The sequence below is a fragment of the Anneissia japonica genome, unplaced genomic scaffold (genome assembly GCF_011630105.1).
Source record: "Anneissia japonica isolate Jap-2015-1 unplaced genomic scaffold, ASM1163010v1 scaffold288291_len444093_cov181, whole genome shotgun sequence".
NCBI classification, from domain to species: Eukaryota; Metazoa; Echinodermata; class Crinoidea; order Comatulida; family Comatulidae; genus Anneissia; species Anneissia japonica.
The window spans coordinates 141,222-167,559 of NW_022731168.1; the positions used below are offsets into that span (position 1 = coordinate 141,222).

At 33.9% G+C, this 26,338-nt stretch overlaps 3 protein-coding genes across 3 annotated transcripts in view; all 3 read right to left on the reverse strand.

Annotated features, from left to right (window-relative positions):
* The window catches only part of LOC117115237 (NMDA receptor synaptonuclear signaling and neuronal migration factor-like), a 9,608-nt gene extending 7,375 nt beyond the window's left edge, over window positions 1-2,233 (reverse strand). Inside the window, exons 1-2 of the mRNA XM_033258962.1 lie at window positions 1,572-2,233; window positions 440-510 (exon numbers count right to left, since the gene is read on the reverse strand). Coding sequence (XP_033114853.1) covers window positions 440-510; window positions 1,572-1,621 — 121 coding nt within the window. The 5' untranslated portion in view covers window positions 1,622-2,233. The remainder of the gene's footprint in view (window positions 1-439; window positions 511-1,571) is intronic.
* A 9,958-nt stretch (window positions 2,234-12,191) lies between these two features.
* LOC117115226 (medium-chain specific acyl-CoA dehydrogenase, mitochondrial-like) lies at window positions 12,192-22,567 on the reverse strand. Its single transcript, XM_033258930.1, has 11 exons — window positions 22,411-22,567; window positions 18,250-18,346; window positions 17,008-17,105; window positions 16,152-16,221; window positions 15,359-15,459; window positions 15,089-15,169; window positions 14,682-14,921; window positions 14,192-14,332; window positions 13,576-13,671; window positions 12,782-13,028; window positions 12,192-12,575 (listed from the first exon to the last, which is right to left on the reverse strand). The coding sequence occupies exons 1-11, from the start codon at window positions 22,438-22,440 to the stop codon at window positions 12,496-12,498; spliced, it is 1,281 nt and encodes a 426-aa protein (XP_033114821.1). The 5' UTR covers window positions 22,441-22,567; the 3' UTR covers window positions 12,192-12,495.
* A 1,028-nt stretch (window positions 22,568-23,595) lies between these two features.
* LOC117115223 (medium-chain specific acyl-CoA dehydrogenase, mitochondrial-like) overlaps window positions 23,596-26,338 on the reverse strand; it is a 4,303-nt gene continuing 1,560 nt past the window's right edge. Inside the window, exons 4-7 of the mRNA XM_033258928.1 lie at window positions 26,068-26,208; window positions 25,540-25,635; window positions 25,028-25,276; window positions 23,596-23,936 (exon numbers count right to left, since the gene is read on the reverse strand). Coding sequence (XP_033114819.1) covers window positions 23,856-23,936; window positions 25,028-25,276; window positions 25,540-25,635; window positions 26,068-26,208 — 567 coding nt within the window. The 3' untranslated portion in view covers window positions 23,596-23,855. The remainder of the gene's footprint in view (window positions 23,937-25,027; window positions 25,277-25,539; window positions 25,636-26,067; window positions 26,209-26,338) is intronic.

Below are 26,338 nucleotides of genomic sequence, written 5' to 3' on the forward strand. Positions count from 1 at the left end.
ATATATATATATATTCAAAAACTGAAATCAAACAAAGCAATGAGTTGCTAACGTGAAGATATTATTGGTTGAATTTGAAGTACTAAATGAAAAAAACTTCGACACTCCATAAAAAAATTAAAAGTTTTGTCCGTATGACTCAGCAATTTCTCTGAAAATCAAAAACGTGTGATTCCGCGATTATGCAAATCATTATAGTTTTTTTTGTTCTTATAATGTGTAGCGTCTAATATATAAATCGAAGACTACAGTAACTCGTGTCTTAGCATAATTAGGTTCCAATACTCAACAAACTAAACACCTAAAGTGTTTTTACGAGCATCTTGACAAACGTGTGGCCTACGCGTTGACAGACTGACCCTTTGTCCTACATACTGTACTATAGGCCTAGTACAGAAAGGATACATATGCATAGTAGTAAGACTCATCCATACATTACCTTGATTACATTCATTTGCGTCATTTTTTTCGTTGTGTCTCTTTCCGGCTTGGTTGAATGCGTTCACGGCACTGTCGAAGAAATACACAAAGAAAAACGACGAGTTTATAAGACTGTAATCGTTTAAATTCAGTATCTAAATACATAAATAAAAAGGCGGTAGCTTCAAGCCCATAATGCAATGTACATATTGTTTAGGAAAACTGATATACTATGTTCGCTTGTCTAAAACATTACACATTACCGTACCATGGTAAATAGGCCCCTATGTGCAATATTTAGGAAAAAATGTTTTAATTATTATTGTTCGCTTAATTAAGGATTAAATTATTTATAATACTAACATTTTATGAATAGAGGTAAGCAGTATATAGGGTATGTATCACAATAGCGGGTCAAATTTTATAAAGCAGAAAATCAATCCTGAGTCCATTTAGACTATGGGGTTCATTCAATTGCCTAACTAGCAGAGATATAATCAATAAGGTACATACACGTTTTGAATATGTTTATGTACTTACACGAATATTAGATAGACCTAATGGCTTATATAGGCCCTATCTCTTCTATTTTATTTATGGAAATATTCTTTTGTATCGTAATTTTATTATACAATGCATAGTCTGTGATGATGATAGCACAATAATAATAATAATAATAATAATAATAGTTGGATTTGTAGAGCGCATCATGCGAAAAAGCCTCTATGCGCTTGGTGATTGAGATCTTTGATTTGGACATTTTGAGAAAAAAGAAAGTCGAAGTTATTTTATGAAACTAAAAAAACCTACTCTTTAAACTAAGACCTACATTAATAGACACAAGTTACAAGAAAATATAATCATTTGTATTTGTCCTCATATAAAAAAATACAACAAAATGTTGGTTGTACAGCTTTTAAAAATTTAAAAACATTAACATTTAAAAACGACAAAATTTAAAAATTGCAAAGGACATACAGTGCACCATAAACAGCAACACTGAGTGTTATAAGGTAAGAACATTCTAAAGATTAAACTTTTATGAAAAAAATAAAAGTAATTGAATGAATTAAATGAAATTGAATGAACTATTGTAGGTATCTATATATATAAAACGGAAGACCTACGCAAGATAAAGTTGAAGGTATTACCTGACAGCCACCATTGAACTACGTCTTTTCTTTGATGCAGACGATCCCATCTCACACTCTTTATTGGCTAAAAAAATGGAACGTTTGTTTTTTGATCAGAATGAAATACGAATCTCTGTCTGGTTACAAGCTCTAGCTTTCGATTAAGCTGCCGCCACGTTTTCGTTGATTATGAAGCAATAATGTATGGAATTAGACATATTGAATATCATAGACGAAAATATTTCCGCAATATATCCAATGTAGGCCTTGGTTAGGTACAAAGTACAGTATTCCATATAATTATTTAAACGTGTATTGTAATCATTTATTGTGTTCTTCTGTAAACTTTATCTTGTCTCATTCTAAACTAAACTTCTCGTGATGTTGAGTAATTTCCTTGCAATTTCTCCTGCATAATAAGCACCTACTTGCTTCTTATTAAAATGCTGGTGAGCCAAATTATGCCCATACGTTTGACATTGATTTCCGCTTTGTGTAATTCCCTTAATCCGTACTACTGTCTTCTTTTGATTGTTTGGTTGCTAATGCGATGACATTGTTGATTTGTGGAAATCGCGGAGGGTCGATTCTTACATAAGCGGGTCCCATTCACAAGTGCAAGGGAATTTACATTTGAAGAGACATAGTTTATTGTTTACAGAAGAGGGAGCTTTTGTAATTTTGCTTTTGTTTGTTACGGAAGCTGTGAATAGACTTCACCCCACCATGGTTGAGGTTGAGCTTAGAAATTTTATGATTATGGCACCTTAAATGGCACTCACCTTCATCCGTCACTGGATATATGATATTATGTCATACAGTCGATGTCAGAGACAATGCTGTTATGTATCAACAAAGCTCTTTTGCATCAGGGTGCTAGAGCTATGAACCTAAGGGTGAGGCCCCGAGGCCCCTAAAGGGCAAGGGGCCCTGCGGACCGCCGCACGAGAGCGCACTGAGGTGTTACGGCACTGTGATCCAGTAATTATGAAAATACAGAATTTACCAAGGGAGTTACCAATACGCTACTTTCCAAAAATAATTTTAACAAACAATAAACGTCATGTGGTTGTTTTATCAATAAAACGTAAACTAGGCCTAAAAAGTATTGTAAAAAAAACTAATTGTAGCAGACTCAAATTGTCGAGTGATTAGTTTTCTGTTGTACCTTTTATTCAATACTTCGACTGGGTAATAATATTAATCTTCAAATATTGATAATAATAATAATAATAATAATAATAATAATAATAATAATAATAATAATAATAATAATAATACGCTTAAAATAGTAATGATGAGGGTTATATTGACGATGATGAATAATGATATATGTAATTATATCATTTAAAAGTATAGGTATGAATGGGAGAAAAAAACGTATAACGTAATAAGAAAAACATAAGGATACCGTAGTTCATGTTGCTTTTTTTCCCCGTATGATATCAATTGATATCTAGTTGCTGTTATTAATTTGACCGGAAAGTCGTAGCAGGGTCACCAACGAGCAGGTTAACAGCATGACCCACACCCATCTATAATCCTGGGTGAGGAGAGGCAAACGTTAGTACAGTAAAGTGTCTTGCACAAGGACACACGCAGTGTGGCGAGCGTCAGTCTCGAACTCCCGATCTCACGACCAGAAATCAAACAACTTACACGTTGCGCCACACGCTCCTACTGAAATCTTACTCATGCGTGGCCAGCCACTGGTAATCGTAACGAAATACTGTATTAATATTCAACACCAGTCCCATGTATACAAGAAAGAACATCTGTTATCTCAAGGACGATATGCAGTAGTCTTGCAAATATTAAAACCAAATTTACAGAGAGATTTACGCTTTAAGCTCAGAGCAATATATAGGCCTAAGCCTACAGTAGGAACATTTTAAATTTGCTGTAAAATACTAGTTTACTGGATAATGTCTGCAAAGGATACCGACAAGCCAAAAACAGAAGAGTCGCCTATCCTAGAGTCCAATCAGGAATTTGGTATGTTTTGATTTATTTTTTAAAATTTTTGATAGGCCTAATTGATCTTTTCGTTGTAGGCCTAAATTATAATGATAGATTGTCTGTATCAGTGGTTCCCAACCTGGGGTACGCGGAAAAATAATTGGGGTCCACCAAGTCAAAAAGGTACGCAGGGGTATGGGAAATGTTGGGGTCGGCTAGACTTTTAGACCAATATTTCATGATTTCATTATTTTTCTTGTCATACAACACTGTGATAAACATATTACTGCCAATCATTAGAAGCCTTCAGTAATTAAATACCTTTGATGTAGTTTTCTGGCGAAGTACTGAGCCCTATCTATATTCTTATCCTATTGGTGGAACATCAATTTACAATGAGTAAATTTTGACTTGGTTGTCCGTGAAGACGTCTAACGTCTCCGCGGGGTCCGAGAAAGCAAAAAAGTTCAGAACTATACGGTACTCTATATTGTAGGATATGTAGTAGGCCTATACACGTGGTACCAGGCCGAAAAGTGTCTCTAAATAATCGCCAATAATTCCTGCACATAGTAACCAGCTGTGTGAGCGTGGAGCAAATATTTGTTGTTGCTTTAACCATTAATAGAATTTTGAAGTATAAATAATAATCTATCAAACAATTGATGCAATTATCTGCACTGCAGCGTTAACACGGTAACTGGCTCTAGGTGGAAAATGCAACAGGGCTAACATCGAATCGTATCTCAGTAAAGTTTATTAAATTTCTCTAAATGTAGCCTACAGACAAATCCATGGCAAGTTAAACATTTTGCCTAATTTATTAAAAGATATATAAAAATGTGTACAATTTCGACATTTTGAATTTATAGTCCTAATTTTTATGGCCTAACATTACTCTTCGGACACAATGAAGTCCTTTTCAATTGATTGCAAGTATGGTACATGAAAATGCAATGAAATTAATAAATAATAATTAGGCCTATATTTTAAAAATATTATATAAATATCAAAGAAATGTAAATACAGTGTTATATAAATCATCAAAGAAAGGTAAATACAGTGTTACTCGATATATATATATATGTATATATATTATATATATATAGTAATATGCTAATATTTTCTAAAATGTTGACATATATATTGGTTTGATTTATTATTGTTATATTAGACAAGACCTATACATAATTGTTGTTCATATATTGTGGACATTTCATAATTATCTATGGGCCAACACTACTATAAATGTCTAAGCATTCAAATAATCTAAACTACATTAAAAAAACTGTTGGCATTTTAATCTTTGTCAGATATTTTTAACAATGCTAATAATGCACTGGTATCCGTTTAAATTTTAATTATATAAATGGGCCCACATTGCACGTATTTTTATAGTATGGCACACCAATAATAATAATAAATTGCTAATTATATAGCGCACATTGCAAGGACTGCCTCTATGCTCTTGACAACAACTAAAAATGATTTAACAATAAAAGTATACAAAAATAAAATAATAGGAAGGTGTGGAGGCATGCAGTGCACATCTCTTGACCTAATACTCTATCTTTTAATTAATTTCGATTGTCTTTTGTGTTTAAGGACCTACCAGTACATCTTTACATTTAGACATTATCGTTTTAGTTCGTATTGTAGCGGACGCAATTAAGTCACTCCTTTTCCTGATGTGCAATCTGTTAATTCAGAATAATAATTATCGACAAAATAAGAACGTAGATTAATGGTCGTACATCACAGATACTTAACAGATTGCACATCAGGAAAAGGAGTGACATATATATAATATTTAATATAACTTGCACTAAATCTGGCCTATGATGCTAATAGTAGGCCTAAAATAATGTAATGAATATAACTCATTTAGTGAACTTGATGTGTGCCACGGATACTTGAAGTGGATACGTTCTAGGCTATTAGGTCGCAATCATTTAATTATCAAAACTTGATCAGTTCAGACAGGCTTGTTAATACATTATTGTTTATTTTTAAATATTTTAATAAAGCTATATCTTTCAGCAATACAATAATACAATAACCTAATGTATCTAACATTAGTGTTTGTCAGTGAGAGGACAATGTTTTTCATTATTTTGAATTTTTGGTTTATAATTTATGTAAACTTATTTTTTCTTATAATTAACTTAAATCATCAGTTTATATAAGTTAATCTAGTCATGGAGTCATGATTATTTTATATCTCTATGGTCTGTGTAAACACTCATTAGTGTTTGTATGTATGGTGGCCTGAAATAGGATATGCATAATTATTTAAAGTGATTCCGCCATTTAAAACCAGGAATCAAATGACATAAACGTATATTTAATTTATCTAAGTATTCAACTTTTTGTAATTGTGGTTTTCGTTTAAGTGTTATTAGGTTTGAGTACCTGTTAATTGTGCTAATATTGGAGATCACTTTTAAAGATGGTCTCTATTTTCGAAACGACTACCTGTAGGATCACTCTCATCCATGCTCCATGAACCACTAAATTGGAACCTAAATGTACGGGTTAAACATTTCCAATTTTAGATGACAAGTTTGTGATATTATTTTGAAATATTTTGAAAATATTCTTAAGTTAATGAGGCCCCGTGATCATATAGGCCTACTGGCTGTACTATTGATTTTTATTTGTATAGACCTATTTATTTTAGCATGTGAGAGCCACTGGTAGTATTTTCATTCTTGGTTTGATCAAGAATTGACCAATTGTGGTTTACCGACATTATTCCACTTCATTTGGTATTCGATGATCAACGCTTACCTCTTTACTATAGCTACGTAAATTGCTCATAGTCAATCATAAATGAGCCACAAGTTGATAAAAAAAAAAACTATAGTCCCGAAATACAGGTTGTCACTTGAAGTGAATATGATAATTTCGTATTGTGCGCTAAAATCAAAATTAGAAATAATATTGCAAAAATATTATTATTACATTATTTCTATTTTATTATCATCATCATCGTCATCACAATCACAATGGTGTTAGTAGTAGTATTAATCAGAGACAGATTCAAGGGGGTGGTGGGCGAGCCGGCCGGTTCCCCCTTAATATTTCAAAATCAGGGGCGGATTTTGAAAAGTATAAAAAAAAAAAAGAAAAAGGAAAAAATGATCGTCCAAAAGGCCTCAGAAGTTAGAACGCAAACATTTTGCGGGGACATGTCCCCGGACGACCCAGGGTATTGTTATCTCGTTCGGCCCCCTTCCGCCCCCACCTAACCCCACTTTGGACATCTTTGGATCCGCCCCTGAAAATTAGAAAATGGAGATAAAAAGAAATAAATCATATTCCGACTTTAAGTCTGAGAGTGCCATTTCCGACTATCTAGAGGTGCCATAACCATATATTTCTTTACCTCACCCCCATCTATGGTCAGACAGTCCCTCCCTGGACACCCTAACACCACCACCCTATTTCAAAGTCCTGGATCAGTCACTGGTAAAAGTAGTAATGTACAGTGAATATAGCAGCTTCAGAATCAGTATGCCAATCAATAAAGGTCTGCAATACGGTAGTGAACTTTAACCAGTGTAGCCAGGTTTTACCAAGAAATCTAGAAAAACAAATTCGGACGCCTACCACAAGCTGTTGAACACAAACTGCTGCTGCTAATAATAGAATATTTAATATATTTAAACGATATTATTATCAAGAATACAAAGGAAGTATTGATTGTTATAGCAAGGGCGAACATGTACAGATTGAAAAAATGCATATAAAATACGGTAGGCTTAAATGGATAAAACTGTAGACAATACCTTACTGTTCAAGATGGATGTATTTGTATGTTCACATACGTTTCCTGAATCAACTCATTATCTAATGTGTAATGTTCAAGTCCAATGCATTTTTTTTTATTCATTCACGATCGTTTGTAATGTCTACCAGTATTATAGTAATAGGCATCTTAATCAGTGTGAATTATGTAAATAGTGTAATACAATTTAAAAATATTAATATTACAGTACATTATTATTATTAATTCTTTCATTCAGTTTGTAGTGTGTATCAAGTTTAGTTAAAATTATGAGCCTCACTTCCTAACTATTGTAGGCTATATTCTTACAATTTTAAATAATTTTAATATCATCAGCAGCATCATCATCACCACCACCATGGTCTCATAATCATCATCATTATCATAACCATCATATTCATTATCGTCAACACCATCTGATCATAATCATCATCTTTATTATCGTCACCGTCACCACCGCCGTCATCATATCATCATGTACATTATTAAACAATGTACGCATCTGTCTCTTATACACATCTAGATGTGTATAAGAGACAGTCTTTGGATCCGCCCCTGAAATCGTTTTAGTTCGTATTGTAGCGGACGTAATTAAGTCACTCCTTTTCCTGATGTGCAATCTGTTAAGTATAATAATTCAGAATAATAATTATCGACAAAATAAGAACGTAGATTAATGGTTGTACATCACAGATATTTAACAGATTGCACATCAGGAAAAGGAGTGACTTATATAACTTAATATAACTTGCACTAAATTCTGGCCTATGATGCTAAGAGTAGGCCTAAAATAATGTAATGAATATAACTCATTTGGTGAACTTGAGGTGTGCCACGGATACTTGAAGTGGATACGTTCTGGGCTTTAGGTCGCAATCATTCAATTATCAAAACTTGATCAGATCAGACAGGCTTGTTAATACATTATTGTTTATTTTTAAATATTTTAATAAAGCTATATCTTTCAGCAATACATTAATACAATAAAATAGTTTGTCAGTGAGAGGACAATGTTTTTCATTATTTTGAACTGGTTTATAATTTATGTAAACTTATTGTTTCTTATAATTAACTTAAATTATCAGTTTATATAAGTTAATCTAGTCATGGAGTCATGATTATTTTATATCTCTATGGTCTGTGTCAGCACTCATTAGTGTTTTTATGCATGGTGTCCTGAAATAGGCTATGCATAATTATTTAAAGTGATTCCGCCATTTAAAACCAGGAATCAAATGACATAAACCGTATATTTAATTCATCTAAGTATTCAACTTTTTGTAATTGTGGTCTTCGTTTAAGTGTTATTAGGTTTGAGTACCTGCTAATTGTGCTAATATTGGAGATCACTTTTACCGATGGTCTCTATTTTCGAAACGACTACCTGTAGGATCACTCTCATCAATGCTCCATGAACCACTAAATTGGAACCTAAATGTACGGGTTAAACATTTCCAATTTTAGATGACAAATTTGTGATATTATTTTGAAATATTTTGAAAATATTTTTAAGTTAATGAGGCCCCGTGTTCATATAGGCCTACTGGCTGTACTATTGATTTTTATTTGTATAGGCCTATTTATTTTAGCATATGAGAGCCACTGGTAGTATTTTCATTCTTGGTTTGATCAAGAATTGACCAATTGTTTACCGACATTATTCCACTTCATTTGGTATTCGATGATCAACGCTTACCTCTTTACTATAGCTATGTAAATTGCTCATAGTCAATCATAAATGAGCCACAAGTTGATAACAAAACTATAGTCCCGAAATACAGGTTGTCACCTGAAGCGAATATGATAATTTCGTATTGTGCGCTAAAATCAAAATTAGAAATAATATTGCAAAAATATTATTATTACATTATTTCTATTTTATTATCATCATCGCCATCACTATCATAATGGTGTTAGTAGTAGTATTAATCAGTGACAGATTCAAGGGGGTGGTGGGCGAGCCGGCCGGTTCCCCCTTAATATTTCAAAATCAGGGGCGGATTTTGAAAAGTATAAAAAAAATTAAGAAAAAGGAAAAAATGATCGTCCAAAAGGCCTCAGAAGTTAGAACGCAAACATTTTGCGGGGACATGTCCCCGGACGACCCAGGGTATTGTTATCTCGTTCGGCCCCCTTCCGCCCCCACCTAACCCCACTTTGGACATCTTTGGATCCGCCCCTGAAAATTAGAAAATGGAGATAAAAAGAAATAAATCATATTCCGACTTTAAGTCTGAGAGTGCCATTTCCGACTATCTAGAGGTGCCATAACCATATATTTCTTTACCTCACCCCCATCTATGGTCAGACAGTCCCTCCCTGGACACCCTAACACCACCACCCTATTTCAAAGTCCTGGATCAGTCACTGGTAAAAGTAGTAATGTACAGTGAATATAGCAGCTTCAGAATCAGTATGCCAATCAATAAAGGTCTGCAATACGGTAGTGAACTTTAACCAGTGTAGCCAGGTTTTACCAAGAAATCTAGAAAAACAAATTCGGACGCCTACCACAAGCTGTTGAACACAAACTGCTGCTGCTAATAATAGAATATTTAATATATTTAAACGATATTATTATCAAGAATACAAAGGAAGTATTGATTGTTATAGCAAGGGCGAACATGTACAGATTGAAAAAATGCATATAAAATACGGTAGGCTTAAATGGATAAAGCTGTAGACAATACCTTACTGTTCAAGATGGATGTATTTGTATGTTCACATACGTTTCCTGAATCAACTCATTATCTAATGTGTAATGTTCAACTCCAATGCATTTTTTTATTCATTCACGATCGTTTGTAATGTCTACCACTATTATAGTAATAGGCATCTTAATCAGTGTGAATTATGTAAATAGTGTAATACAATTTAAAAATATTAATATTACAGTACATTATTATTAATTCTTTCATTCAGTTTGTAGTGTGTATCAAGTTTAGTTACAATTATGAGCCTCACTTCCTAACTATTGTAGGCTATATTCTTACAATTTTAAATAATTTTAATATCATCAGCAGCATCATCATCACCACCACCATGGTCTCATAATCATCATCATTATCATAACCATCATATTCATTATCGTCAACACCATCTGATCATAATCATCATCTTTATTATCGTCACCGTCACCACCGCCGTCATCATATCATCATGTACATTATTAAACAATGTACGCATTGTGTACTGTGCATTAGGCCTACATGATCTTTCATTTCTCATCATCACCACCACCATCACCGTCATGATAATTACTACAAAGTGTACCATGGTGTATGACGCGTATGTAACGTTTTGTTTGAGGGAAGCAGAGGATCGACTGAAGTGGAGGAGGAGGGTGTTATCAGCAAAGTGCCCCGACGGTCTTCAGACTATGGGAGTGACCTGACCTATCCTTTACCCATTGTGTACTGTACTCTACATAACTTTTTTGCATATGATTTCTTATTTTAAATTTTTCTTGTATTCAGGAAATTCAAGACTTAACAAGGAATTTATAGTGGATTCTGGGATTATTGGCTGCTGATTTGAATTGTAGTAATTAACACATTTTTTGACGACTTAATTATCAGTGGTGTATTTTTACATTGCATTTACCTAATTTCATTTGTTAGAGATAAATTATTTTAGTGGGTCTATATCATAAATTTTAGTTTTACAATTAAATGTTGTCATCATTTTTGTTAAATCAAATTTTGTAAATATGAATCTGTAATTCACTACCTCAATAACAATATGTTGTGTTAAACAAGGCTTCAGAAGTATTTAATTAAAATAATTTAAGCATTTGATAATGTGCTAAAGAAAATGACTTCCAGAATGATACTAAATTTGATTTAATTGTACAATAATGTACAATAATAATTATCCTTATTCATAAACTTGTGTTAATAAGCATTTAACTAGTCTCTAATTCCCAATTCACACAACAGAAAATGTACGGTAATATTAACAGGGCTTTCCTTGCTACAAGTCAGTACAATATTGGTACAAACATGCCAAACCAAAGTAAAACATAAACTGCAGGAGTGGATCCAGAATCGTTGAAACAAGTGGCACCTATTAGGCCTCGATGTAATATAAATATACAGATAATAAATATGCATCTCGATCCCTGTACTGTATTGTGACATTTACTATATGTATTTTTTTCTGTTAAAATAAAAGACGACAGGGGGAAAAGCCGAGGGGCACTCACTTTCCCCCCCTCCATAAACCTGCTCTTAAGCTTACTAAATAATTATCTTGGTATTTACAGGCCTCCTTGGGGTCTTTTCTTTTTTAACCGGAATGGAAAGAGATACCATTAGTATTTTTAAAAGCATATGTATTCTCATGACTAAAATATCTTTGCTAGGGAAAAATTCTTTGTAAAATTTGTTAAACACTACAACTCTGTATGTAAATTGGTGTTACTTTTAATTTACATAAAATTTATTATCATACACTAAGGGCATATTTCTGCTGAATAACGCCAAAAACGTGTTTTTTAAAATCAGTTAAATTCCTTCGGAACTCATTTCTAGTGAAAAGTGCAACTAATAAAAACTTGATTGAATCAACGAAGAGGTAAATTTAGGTCACCGAAAGGTCATGACTAACACGGTATTACACTGCAGCTAAAAAGTGTGCCCCAAAATATGTTTTTTGAATGCCAAACCTATAACGAACGTGTGTTAAATCACGCATTTTTAGAACACATTCCTGACCATGTTTTTGTTTTTTGGCCTGTTTCTGCTAGGGAAAAAATAAATGTTTTTTAATAATCGTTTCAAAACACATTTTTTTGCTCAGCGGAAACAGGCACTAGAACAGCTCACACAATAACATTTAAAAAAAAAAATCTAAGTAAAGATTCATTAAAAAAAATTCAAACACAGAGCTGTCATCCTCCAAAAAATAAATTCTTTAATATTTCATAAAGGAAATAAATGATAAACTTCACAATGCATATACTAGGAAGAACAATATGGCATGAATATTCCATGTAAATAATTAAATATTGTTAATTAACCTGGATCTATGTACATTGTATAATACGAAAAGCTTTAAGTTAACCAGTAACAACAGACGGTATCTACTGCATTAGCATTTGTTTTATTTAAAAAAATTATTACAATGATATTCAAAATAGAGGGTGTGAAACACATGTGGGCAAGAAGAGTGCAATAGGTTTGCGATAGCTTATTACATCATCTCCTTTGCTCTGGTGAGAAGTTCCCTTGATATGATATGCCTCTGAATTTGCGCTGTACCCTCATAGATCTGTGAAAAAAACCCCAAAATGATTTAATTAATACAAACACAGTGGGAGATCCAGGAATTTGAAATAGAGGGAGCCCAAGCAGGGGATGTCTATACTACCTCAGCCCAACAATGGTAGGGAGACAGGTAAGAAATTTATGACTATGGCACTCTCAGGCTTAAATTTGAATATATATATATATCTGTCTCTTATACACATCTAGATGTGGGAAGATCTTGGCATCCCTCATTAGTTTCTCTACTGGATATTCACTATTGAACCCATTACCACCAAAGATCTGCACTGCATCTGTGGCTGCTTTGTTTGCCACGTCAGCCGCAAACGCCTTAGCTATTGATGCAAAGTAAGTGTTCCTCTTTCCTTGGTCAATCTCCCATGACGACCGGTATGTGAGGAGACGGGATGCTTCAATGCCGATTGCCATGTCAGCCAGCATGAATGCAACAGCTTGATGCTACAGAAGGATGTAATAGTTATTTTAAAAAAAATAATAAATTGAAAACAAGCCAAATATTTAACTAGAATTAAAACATATTTATAACACGAATTAAAACATATTTATAACACAAATTAAATCACAATGCTCATAATGTCCCTAAACTATGATGCATAGTCCCAGTAGGGCAGTGAGTTACTAGGACCTTAGTAGAGTGACGTCACTACCCCATGTTGCATAGTTTGGTTGGGTTTATATTTTTCTTTTAGAAAGAACAACACATGTACTAATGAATTTTTTTTAACGGACGAATAAAATATATAATATCGTATATTGATACTATTCATGCTTTGAATGTTGCATATCTTAGAATCTCAATATATAATACTCTTTTGGTCTAGTAATGTTTTCTCTAATTTAGTTTTAATTTTATTAATTCAGCACAAAAAGTGTGAAGTATAAAGTATATTAAATTTTTTCCAATTTCTTGGTGTCATGAATAAAAAAATTTAGAGAAAAAATAAATAAATGCATTTAAATAAAATAAATGCACTTAAAATCTCACCTCACAGATGTACCTGCCCATTGTTTTCCTCTCCATTGAGTACTTAGTAGCCTCCTCCAGGGCTCGCTGAGCTAGGCCTACAGCTCCAGCTGCAACCTATAGAAAACACACTGCACTATGTTATGTAGGACCTTCAACCTAAATCCTATTCTTCCTGTTTCTACATGACACATAAGCTAGACCCTGACCTTTGGGCCTGGACTTACGTGGCCAATACTGTACTTAATAGGAAAACATATTTCTTTAATTGTATGATACACATAATGTGAAGTTTGAATTCATTGTATATCTTAACACTCTTTATAGAGCATGACCCTTACAGCTAGGCCATTACCTCATGTATTAAAGATATACAACCTGCCAAAATTCAATCCTGCCAATTTAAGGGCCCATGATTTTAAGAAACACAGGTGGCATTTAAGACCATGGTTAAAATTGAAGTGAATACTTATTGTCTGGTTGGGATAGTGTTAGTAAGTTAATTTGTCTGTAGTATTTACATCAGTGCTCTATGACTGCATATCCCATACCTCTATTTAGGTGACATAAGCAAACATATATGGCACATTTTAAACTGTTAATTTATTTTTGGAACTTTAGTAAAATAACTTCTTACTGGTGGTCTTGTCTTGTCAAAGGCACCCATTGCAACCTTGAATCCCATGCCTTCTGCTCCCAAGACGTTCTCCTTTGGAACCACAACATCCTCAAAGGTTATACCACGTGTGTCCGATGCACGTTGACCCATGTTCCACTCCTGAAAATTCAGTACAAAAGGGAAAATATTTCACTAATCAGCTGTTAATGATAGTAAGATGGTGTGAGAGATTACAATGGTATGAATTGATAATGGTATATATTGTTTAAGTACAGTATTTGTATCTTGCTATTTATTATTTTAATGTTTTTTAATTTCATAGACAGCTGTATACCAACTGATGTTCCTGATAAAAGACCATTAAAAAACAATTTACAGCTTATTAGTTATATAAAAAAACATTATATAAAATGCTTTCTGGGTCCAGGCATTTTTATCAGGTACTTATTTGATGCTCATGAAAGGTGGGTACATCAATGACATTCATAGAACACCTGCATAGCTTTACCTTTCGCCCAGGTGTCAAGCCAGGTGTATCCCTGTCCACAATAAACCCTGTGAACGCTTTGCCAGCTGACGTCTTTGGGTCAGGGTCTGTCCTGGCTAGTACAAAGTACCAGTTGGCGTGCCCACCATTTGTAATCCACATCTTGTTTCCGTTTATTATGTATTCGTCTCCCTTCTTCACTGCTCGGGTCTTGAGACCAGCAACATCAGAGCCAGCACCTGGTTCAGTAACGCCATAGGCCTAAAATATAAAGTTATTAATTATACTTTGTCAGTGTTTGTCAGTGTCATATTTTGGAGCTATCTGTTTTTTTCTTTGGGACAGTATAAATTAATAGACATTAAATAAATTAAGACAAAAAAAGATTAAATATACAGTATAATCAATAATAAAATATTTTAACTTACACACATAAGAGGTTCTTCCGTCATACGTCCTAGATACTTCTTCTTTTGTTCTGCATTTCCAGCAATTATGACTGGCATTTGCTGCACAGGAAAAGATATACATTAAATAAAGATAATGAAGAATAACTTTCAATTCCACCAATAAAATAATTAATTTAGAAATATTTTGTTTACTAGCATCTTACGCTATAGAAGCTGCATTAATTTTACCATATACCAAACCAGTAAATCAATTCATGTTTTACCCTTTGATAAATTCTAGCTACTTACCCCAAGAGAGTTTCCCTCAATAGCTGTCTGTACTCCTGTGCACGCATAGGCTAGCTCCTCTGTTACGATGCATGTATCTAATATTCCGAGGCCTGCTCCACCTGTAGAAAAATAAGTTTGGAAAGGGTTACTATGCCACACAAATCAATAACATTAACATGTACACACAAAATTAAATGTAGGTATATACAATTACATTACGGGGTTTATGATTGAGGGGGGTTGAATAGCTTGGTGGTTAAGATGCTTGCTTTCAAGGTGTCCTGGGTTCAATTCCTCTCATGGTTAAAGGATTTGTCTCACGACCAAAAAAACAATGCCACCCTGTAAGCATCATAATGAGGCTTAGTTGATGTAGAGCATCTTGTGTGTATGTTGGACTTGGGATGGGATTGTCACTTAAAAATGTTAATTGTTTGACATACACTTGGCCTCTGTGCCTAAAACAGGGTTATTAAATAAAATATCATTATAACAAGTTTTAATAGTTCAAATTTCTTTCACATACTAAGTGCAGACTTTGTGGTGGGTGACTTCCATAAAAAAGATTACTTAGAGAAGATTCCCCAACAGTGTATTTAAATTTTTGGCATTCAGTTATGTGTTTGCTGTTGAGTGTAATATTTCATCCAATAAAGCACTGTGTCCCAAAATGCATCCAATCAAATGTCATATCAGATTATCTTCTCCTGATAAGAATTATATATATTTTTCACTGTTAATGACACAAAATGGTAAAAAAAAATTAAGACGGAATGAAACTTGGAGAAGAGAGATAAAATTTCAGGCTTACCACAATCCTCTGGTATGTGTGTATTCATTAGCCCGACCTCCCAAGCCTTCTTGATGATATCCATTGGGTACTAAAAATTAAGTAAACATATCAGTATTAATTTGGTATGTTACTTCCTATGTTTACCATTTGTTATAAATAAAATACTGTTATTCTGTTAAATCCACTGTTTGCAGCTACCCATACTTAAAAGTAAAAAACCAGCTCTTAGCCCTGTGAAGCACAATTGAAAGTCAGAAATGGAACCTTAGATTTACATTTGGTTTCATACATATGTGAATACAAAACCACATTGTACCTGACTACCAGCCTATTCAATCATTCCAAACTATATATCTGTACCTCACTGTACTACAGTACTGTATTAATGTGCTGTGAAAGTACAAAACTCTGCTAATACAGTAGTTTAACAATGCATCGTAGGCATGTTCTACTGGCATATAAAGTTACCTACAATATTATTTCTGTCTCTTGTATATATTAATGGGTAAATGCATCCAATTTGCCCATGAGCACCGTGCTTGAGGTAATCAATTCCATATCATCGCTATAATTTGGCTTACACTTATGTATGGAATAACTGCAGCACTTAATATTCTGGGCAAATTTCACTCCCATTTAAGCCACATGTAACTCATTAACACCACCATTTCAATTGCCTCACAACAGTACTGAAAATATCATTCCATATGCCCCATAACAAGATTTAACCCCCCTCTTATTTTAGATCTTCTATCACGACTTTTAACAATTCTACACTATAAACTTTCATATTGCACAGATATATGTATTCCTTCCTGTAAATTGTGGATTTGAATGATAATTTACATTAAACAAAATTTAAATGTGTACCAACTTCACCAGACTTGTCATATTCCGGTGCCTTGGGAATGATCTCTTCCCTGGCAAACTTTCTTGCCACTTGCTGGTATTCCTTCTGTTCATCTGAGATATCTGCAGGATCACAATGAATGATCACAATAACTCATAAATTTAAAACCTGAACTTGTACAAATCATTTAATGAAAAATTGAAATATGTACAGTACCAGTAACACTGTTTATTAATTTTGTTAATGTTTTGCAAGTCAATGCGGTTCTTTCTGCTTTACCCCTTTCCATAAGCATCCCCATGCTTTGAAAAAAGGTTAAGGAAGCAGACACTTGAGACAAATTTCTCCTAACCCCATTTCATAGTGATTATCTCCATACACAGCATTTTGTTACCACCATTATCAAAGTTACTAATCATGAGTTTATTAATCGTTTGCTTAAGTTATACAATTCTTTATGTAAAACTGATTTTTCTATTGACATTTTCTGTGATTCTCTTATGTGTTTTCGTCAAAAAGTTTTGGCCAATGTTAGTAATGTTTAGTTATTCTTACTTATCGTAACGGTTTATTCACCTATTTATATTTAGATTTTATTATTCAATCCTGTAAAGGGTGACTTTGGTCACTGTTGAACTTTGATGAAATAAAATACAAATAAAATGTGTACTACTGATACAAGCATTGTTCAAAAAATGAAACAGTGTTGTGTTATTTGTTATTATCACTATATATTATTACGTTATTTATTATTCATTTTTCCTGTCAATTTTTCTCTAATTTTTGTGGTACCAGTCTGTACTAAAGTACTAGTTTGTGCCATGTTTATTAATACACTACATAAAGGCCACCACTTGTTTAACATGGAGGTAGTTGTATTGTTTTCAGACAATAGCAACAAAAATCCTTGCAGTGGAGGAACAATGTACTGGTTCAAACAATAAACAATCCAGTTCTGAATTAAAAGCTAGTAGACGGTATGGAGGGTCGGGAATGTTGATATGTTCAACAAGCAAAGATGTATGAGTGTGCGCTCAAAATTAATTTGATAAAAGTCAATTTTGTCATGTAATAATGATTATTTTAATTTTAGAAGAATAAAAAATATGAATATTCATGTATTCAAGAGTAATTCTACATGAAATATACATTTGATTTGATAACTAATTAATTACTTTATAATTTTTAGAATATAATAGTTGAGTTCATGGCAAATTTGTTAGAATTTTGATGATGTGAACATAAAATCTGTAGGCTTGTACTTACCAAATGAGACACCATTTCCAAGGGCACTTGCTACAGGATCAACTGCTGTGGACTTGCTGCGGACTACAGCAGACTTCAAGAAAGTCTGGCCTAGAGCCTAAGAGAAGTTTATGGTTAGGAATCAAATCAATAAATTTTTAGCCAAAAAATTTAACAGGAAATTGGAAAGTTGCTTGATGGCAATTTGTATGGAAGTAATTGAGTGCTATATGGTATACTATGGTAATTATATAATTTGATAACTATTGTAATTAGGGGACTGCTTATATTTTGCATATTAATGTATTGTAATTTATTGCCATAAATTTAAACATTTTATTTCCATAAATTTAAACATTTTATTAGCCTACTTAATTGTAATATTCATATAAACTTTTATTCAATCTACTGGTCTCTTCCTTTTTGTGTTACCAATTACTTGGCAATTAGTGGGATTTGAGCATATTTAATAGCAACATGTTACATTTCCAAAGCATGGTAGTTAAGATGCTTGCATCCCAGGGTCCTGGGTTCAATTCCTGTCATGGTACAGGATTTTTTCGCACGACCACAAATAACTCCACTCACAAACTCCTCATAATGATACTAAGTGGTTCATGTGGGGTTGTGCCACTTAAAACAGTGATTAAGTCTTGACTAATAGTACCATATTGCTACAATGATAAACTTTAGTTCTTTAATATTGACTAAAAAACTTGTTTTTGAAAAATTGTCAGTCAGACAGCTAGTAATATTTTAAGGTACCTCTTCAAATTTGTCCTACGCACTTGTTAATATAGGTGAATTATCGTAAGTATGTATTTTTCAATCTAGTTAGATTAACTTAAATGACAAAGACGATTGGATGCTCTCTACCTAAAACTATCCTTGGCCTTTATTATTCTAATTATTGTATTTTGTGGTTGAAGAAATAGATATATGAATAAAACTAGGGTTGCTCATATTACTATTATTAGTTTATTATTACCATAGAACTATAATAACTTTACTCCGGAGTTGTTATTTATAGCGGCATGCTATTAATAATTCTGGTATTATTTCACTAGGGATTATCTAATACTGACATGGTTCTTATCTAGACAAAACATGATCAAGATACAGACAGCAAATACAATTGAATGGTATCATAATGTATTGTAAGGCAATAAATATGATAAATAAACACTCCATATTGAGATAAGAACAAAGCTTAATGCTACTGGTACTTCTACACTTTTGATAATAATAAGAAAGGAAGAATGCAAGATAACCCTGCACTTTGTGATGATTTTGACCCTGTTATGTAACATCAAAACACATGATGATCCTACTGTATCACTGTATTGAAATGCCTTGTATGCTTGCCTATGGACATGTATAATAATTATGGACCTTTATAGCTTGTATTTGTATTGTTTTCCCATTGAGATAATATTTTTTAAGTTAAGAGCTACAAAGTTTTTTGGTTTTTTTTGGGCAAAAATTGTTAATTTAACTGATAGGTGTTTTACAAGTTAGTTATTTTACATGTTTATATTGTTATTGCACTACAGTTTGTGAGTGTCACCATGCTAAAGGGCAGAGTAATAACATATAATATAAATAGGTTGACATGGAGTAACATAGGAAACAATGCTGGAAGATTTGATGGGTGGGTGTATGCTAATTATGCTACAGTCAGATGTAGACTGAGTATTTAATAATCGTACCCTGTTTTTGGAAAAGTGTTCCATCCTGCTAGACAGGATGTGTGGTATTGTTATACAATTTCTGTGTTTACAATCGACCAAAACTGACAGTAATGTATTTCTATCAATCATACAGTAGTAATGATTAAATTTGTTATACTATTCCAACTCAGTGTATCAATACCAAAAACATTGTAATTATGTTGTGATGAAATACTTTTCAATAGGGATTCCAACTAGGGCTCTACATTTAATAATTTGAATCTTTATTGGTATTCCATTATTATGTGTTGGTCATTTATGCAGACCACTACTCCTTTTATAAATTTTTTAAATTATTTAATTCAATTAGTTAAGTAAACATATTTTTAATGTATGTATGGTAGGCTACATTTTATCTTCTCCTTGTTTGAAGTTTTATGAATAAATAAAATAAAATAAAAAGACAATCATTTACATTACACAGTGAGTTGAAATATATTGTTATTAAAATCAATGACAAAAATGAAAATGTTGGACAGCTTGATTCATAAATATGTTTGACGTTTCAGTCTTTGTTTATTTTCATGAATGAAGATGAATATGACTGGGTTATAATATTAATAGATTTTACAAATGTTGCTTATATCACACTCCCTGGTTTTAGTTGTAGTATTTCTTCAACTCATTTGTCTCTGCGCTTCAAGAAAGAGTGTAAAAAAATAACGTTGGCATCTTGCATTACGATATCATAAATTGAATGCCAACTGCAGATTCAAACACAAAAATTAGTGCACTGCACTGGGTACAGTATAATATTTATACTGTACAATTTATTTTTTTAATTAGACGTTTAGAAATAAGTAACTATTTTCCCCTCAGTGTTTCAACTGCTTGCTGTTTCTGTTTTGTGTTATGTAACAAAATGAAAAGAAGATTAATAAACAGAGGAGTAGCTCAAGCTTTCAATACTACCATGTCTTCTTCAAAGTCATGCAGTGATACCAGGCAATTTATACTAAGTCTCTTGTTTTTACAAACATGCACACAATGTACCAGCAACTACTGAAATACCTGGACAGAGCCTAGGCCTAGCCAGATTAAAATAGGCTCAAAATATTGACCTAGAACTCCATATGCACATTTTTGAAAATAAAGGGTCAAATTCCAGTCAATTTTTCTCAGAAAATTACTGTAGGCCTTATATCTCAGTGAAACCAATGTACGATTCTGCACACTCTATTTTCTGAGCGATTTTCCGCACAAATCTGTTGTGGTTTTCAAAATCTCTGCGCAAATAAAATAATTTACAGTGGGGGCTTTGACTATTTACTTGCCACATTAATACCTTAAATACTAAACAAAAATTTATCCTATCCTAGAGCCTTCTGTAAGTTGTATATTTTTCTATCAGCCTAAATAATTTCCTAATATTTCTTTTCTTGTTTATGTGATTCGCTATTGAGATCAGTGCATCACTGAAAGTGTTATCATGTTAAAGGCAGAATAAATAAATAAAAATAAACCAGATAGACCTAGTTACTGATGGATCTTCAATAATAAACAGATTCCTTAGAGAAAGTTCAACAACGAGCAACTAAGATGTTTTTGGAGGTAAGGGATTTTCCGTATGAAGTTAGACTTAAAGTTCTGAATCTTCCAACTCTAGCGTTCCGTAGACAGATATCGGATATTTTACAGCTTTTTAAAATTGTCCATGGAATTGATAGGGTTTCGGGTGATTTATTTTTTGAGTTTGATAAAGGTGCTAGAACTAGAGGTCACTCCTTTAAGATTAAACATCAGCACTGTAGGACACTTATTAGAAGTCATGCTTTTTCATATAGGTCAGTCCGGCTGTGGAATTCTTTATCGAATGAAGACGTTAACTCTAGTTCAATTAATTTATTTAAATCTGCAATCAAAGTACGTTTGGCTGATCATCCGCTCAAATTTGCGCCATATGACATGTTAAATTTTAAATATACTGTTTTTTTTCAAGGGCCTATAAGCATCGTTTTGCTTAGCCTCTATACCCAGGAGGATCAGACTATATTAGACTCTCTTGGGAAACAAGTAAACAGACACATGCATTTTTGCTTACCTGTTTAAGTTTAGTTAACAAATGGTAGGGCCTATGTATTTCAATAGGATTGTATTTATTTAATTTATGATCAAGCCTATTAAGGTAAATTTGTGGCTGATTACAACTAGTTTCTAAAATACAACTTGTTCCTAGGCAGGATTAGGCCTACCTACTGCAAAACCATGAAAATGTGTCGGCCTTGCATACCCGACCATGACCGGTCTTGCCTAGGCTAGGGCTCGGCTTCATTGCGCTTCCCTTCCTTAGCCGCGCCTAGGCTACGGCCTAGGCCCTGCTAGCACTCGGGTTGACAACATGTGCAACAAATGCCATATAAATTGCATGGATAGATTATTTTCTTAATATATTTCCTAGCAAATAAAATACCCATATAACAGAAAGTAAGCAAATTATAAACATTTTCCTTACCTTTGTAGACAATGCAGCTCGGAAAGCCATGCTGACGATTTAATATGACGATTTAATATTTTTTGTCGGTCTCAATCGAAAGGCTAAATTATATTCTTCGCATATAAACAAGGTAGTTATGAATATTCAAACAGTTAGCTAGGCACGCCTACATTGTATTCTTGATTGATGCCTATGCATTTGGTAAAAACAATTTTTGAATCTAAAAAACATTATTTGCTTGAGTATGCAGATTAATCAATATAAACATTTAATCACATTAGCGCTTCACAGACAGTATAATTTTAATACTATCCTTGCAGTTCTACAAAAACAAAAGAAGAAAAAAAAAACCCGACTCAATTCTGGTCTCGCGTGTTGATAAACCAGCTCACAAACAGTCTTCGTCGCTGTGTCAGGGTCGGCACCAATAGGGGTGGGAACGGGTCGGAGCCACCGTCGGAGAGAGTAAAAACATTTCATGGGGGTGGGGGGTGGGCTGGGGGAATAAACTTACTTACGTATTTCTTTACAAACTGTTTACTAAAATTGATTAAGTAGGCCTTTCTTGAATTCTTAATTGTGATAGCTTCTGGGGTTTTTGCACCTTCCGGGATTCTAAGCAACCCCTCGCCACTCTGGTAGCCGATCATTTCGGTCGCGCTTCGTTTCGGTCGCGCCTCGTTTCGGTCGCGGTTTATTTCGAAAAAATATATGGAGCACCGAAGGAGTTGCGAAAACGCAAAATTTAACTTATATGCCTAGGCCCTATATACTGTAATTATAATTAGTTCGTCAATCGGTTTATCATAGGCCTAAGTATTTTTTTTAAATTTCCGTTTTGCTTTTAAGTAGCAAATGTTGTTACTTAGTAGAAAGACAACAAAACATAAATAAAAAAAAAGTATGATAAACCGATTGACGAACTCACAATGATAATTATGCCTAGACGTTATATTAAATTTGGCGTTTTCGCAACTCCATTGGCGCTCCATATATTTGTTGAAAACAAACCGCGACCGAAATGAAGCGCGACCTAAACGAGGCGCGACCGAAAAGATCTGTATTCGCCACTCTTACGCTCTCGCGTGGACATTGACATTTTCGTCTGGTAGGCCTACATCCTCCTTCCCCCTCGTCGGAGACATCGGGCCCCCGTCGGTAGTAAATCAGACAACACACTCTCGGATAATAAAATGATGCCGGTACTTTTTCATCTTGGTTTTTAATGGCTTAAGTCTTACGAAGAAATTGATTTGTGCCTGATTCATATTAAAAATTACCGGTAGATCTAGTATAACAAATTAATAATGGCAAAGGCCTATGGGATGTAATCGACATATCATTATTATGATTATAAATACCCGATGTTCTCGCATAGGACCTCGCTTATAATTCTTATATTGATTAAATTCAATTATTTGTAAATTTTGAAGTTCATAATTATTTAACCATGACAATTTATCTTAATGGTTCTTCATTTTAGCATTCGATAGCATCTCTCTGGCGATGATAATTCTTTGAATTTGTGCTGTCCCTTCATAAATCTGCAAGAAATAAAAATGCATAATGAATGAATCGCATTGTAGCAAATAAAGATAATCAACAAAGATTTTAATAGCGCCAATATCAACGGCAGAAATGGGGGTCCTCTCCCAGGAAAACTTTGATTCCTATAGGTGGCGGAAAATTAGCTTTTCCGACTTCTGAAATGTCTTAATGACTTTCAAGTCCTTCAAAATTCAAGGTTGTCCTCTTCAAAACGGTCAGGTACGGTAAATTTTTCTAATTCTTATTACAGTAAATAGGCCTACAGTATTATGTGTGAACCGGGATAGGTCTACATACAGAAAAAATGAGTAGTTGTATACGTAGGCCTATTCTTTTTATGAATCGATGAGCCCCAAAGAAATAGGGGGTCCGGGTTCTCCTCGGGAAACTTTTAATTCCTAGATGGTAGGAAACGAGCTTTCCCTAAGTGTCTTTTAATGACTTTTAAGTCCTTCAGAATTCAAGGTTTACCCCTCTTGAAAACGGTCAGGAAAATTTTTCTCATTCTTGTTACAGTAAATAGGCCTACTATGTGTGTACTGGTATATACTGTAGGCCTATACAGAAAAAAAATGAGTAGTTGCATACGCATTCTTTTTTTCTATGAATCAATGACCCACCAAAAAACAGGGGTCGGCGGTCACGTCCGCCCCCGGGAAAAATTTGATTCCAGGTGGCAGGAAATGAGCTGTCCCGACTTCTAATTTTTTCCCATTGTAACATAAACATAATGTAGGAGTGGCACATGAGAAAGTACTTTTAACAAGGTGTTTTTGTCTCCACCTGCATTACTCAAGAAGGTGCTTGTTTGATGATGAAAAAAAAAAAATGTGTAGCTAATAGTGGGGATGTATACAAGTTATTGAAGAAGAAAATTTATTACCTGCAGGACTGTGATAATTTAGTACTTTCGGACCTTCTTGTTCAAATGGGTTTAGGATAATTTAGCACATAAAAAGTACCGGTAGGCTGGTTACTCATTGTCCTCATTGGCGTAAAACATTAGTGAATTAGTATTAATTCAGTTTCGATGAATGATTACAGAAATGATAAAATTAAACATTCCTCACTCAAGGTAATGTATTACCTGGTAAATCTTTGCATCTCTCATCAGTTTTTCCACTGGGTACTCGGTGTTGTATCCATTCCCGCCAAATATTTGCACGGCGTCTGTAGAGCACTTCATAGCAACGTCCGCAGCAAAAGCTTTGGCAATAGAAGCGTCAAATGAAGTCTTCTCTCCGTCATCCATACCTTTGGCTGCTCGCAGGGTAAGAAGATTTGCTGCTTCTACGTTGATCGCCATATCGGCTAACATTTGTGAAACGGCTTGGTGCTGTTAAGAAAGAAAAAACATTTTTGGGACCTTGGTTTTTCATGGTTTTTAGCAGATTTTGTTTTTATTTAAAACATTATTATTATGAAGTACGAGGATAAGATATATTGTCCTACTTTCAGTTAGGGGCGCAGAAATGTGGTTTTTAATTAGAGATGGTCTCTTTATTCAAGATAATTGGATTTTCAAAAGTTTGAGCTAAATACGGCAAACTTAAATCTTGATCACTTATGACGAGGTCCACACCCATAAAGTAAACATACCTCTGCGATGTACACTCCCATGGTTTTTCTCTGAAGAGAGTAATTTGTAGCTTCGTGTAGAGCTCTCTTGGCAACACCTACAGCAGCAGCTGCAACCTGTAAATATTTTGTTGAAAACCTTTTTCTATTAGTGGAACAAATACATAACAATAAAAGTGCGGCAGTGTCCCAGGAATTATACCCTTCGTGAAATTCGTAGAGGCCGAACATAAACTCATTTGCAGGCTGAATTAAAGTTAAAGTTGCGAAGCGTATTTTTGCTCTATTACTTAATTTTTAATTAAATTTCCATTTTTTAAAGACCTAACGAGCAATATGGACTGTTTAGATAATCCTCCTCCCTTCGGTATTGCTAAGGTCATTGTCAATGCACGTGTGTTTGTGGGACAAGCCTTCTTTGATTGGTCAGTTGTTAAATTGATAGAGGTCTATTTCATAAAGGGTAGGCCTAGGCATGATAATTGAGGCACGGTATTATTGTGGTTGAAGGGAAATACAATTGTTCGAAAGAAAAGGAAAAAAAATTACAATTGGTCTCGTTCTATCGAACGCCTTCATAGCAAGCTTGAATCCGTTCCCTTCTCCACCAAGTGTATTGTCCTTTGGGACAACTACGTCTTCGAATGTAATGCCTCGCGTATCGCTCGCTCGTTGGCCCATATTTTGCTCCTGTTGAAGATTAAGAAGGATTTTCTTTTAGACCAAGTTTCACATACAATAGTTTTTATTACTGTCAAAACATGAAGCTCTTGGCTCATAGACAGGAGTGCTCTCTCTTTCTTGGGCCAAGCTGTGCAAG

Coding starts and splice junctions, on each gene's coding strand:
- LOC117115226 (XM_033258930.1), bottom strand. CDS start 22,440: ATGGCTTTCCGAGCTGCATTGTCTACAAAG. Junction 14,333..14,681: donor GCTTGACACCTGGGCGAAAG/GTAAAGCTATGC, acceptor CTGAATTTTCAG/GAGTGGAACATGGGTCAACG. Junction 13,029..13,575: donor TGGGCAGGTACATCTGTGAG/GTGAGATTTTAA, acceptor ATCCTTCTGTAG/CATCAAGCTGTTGCATTCAT.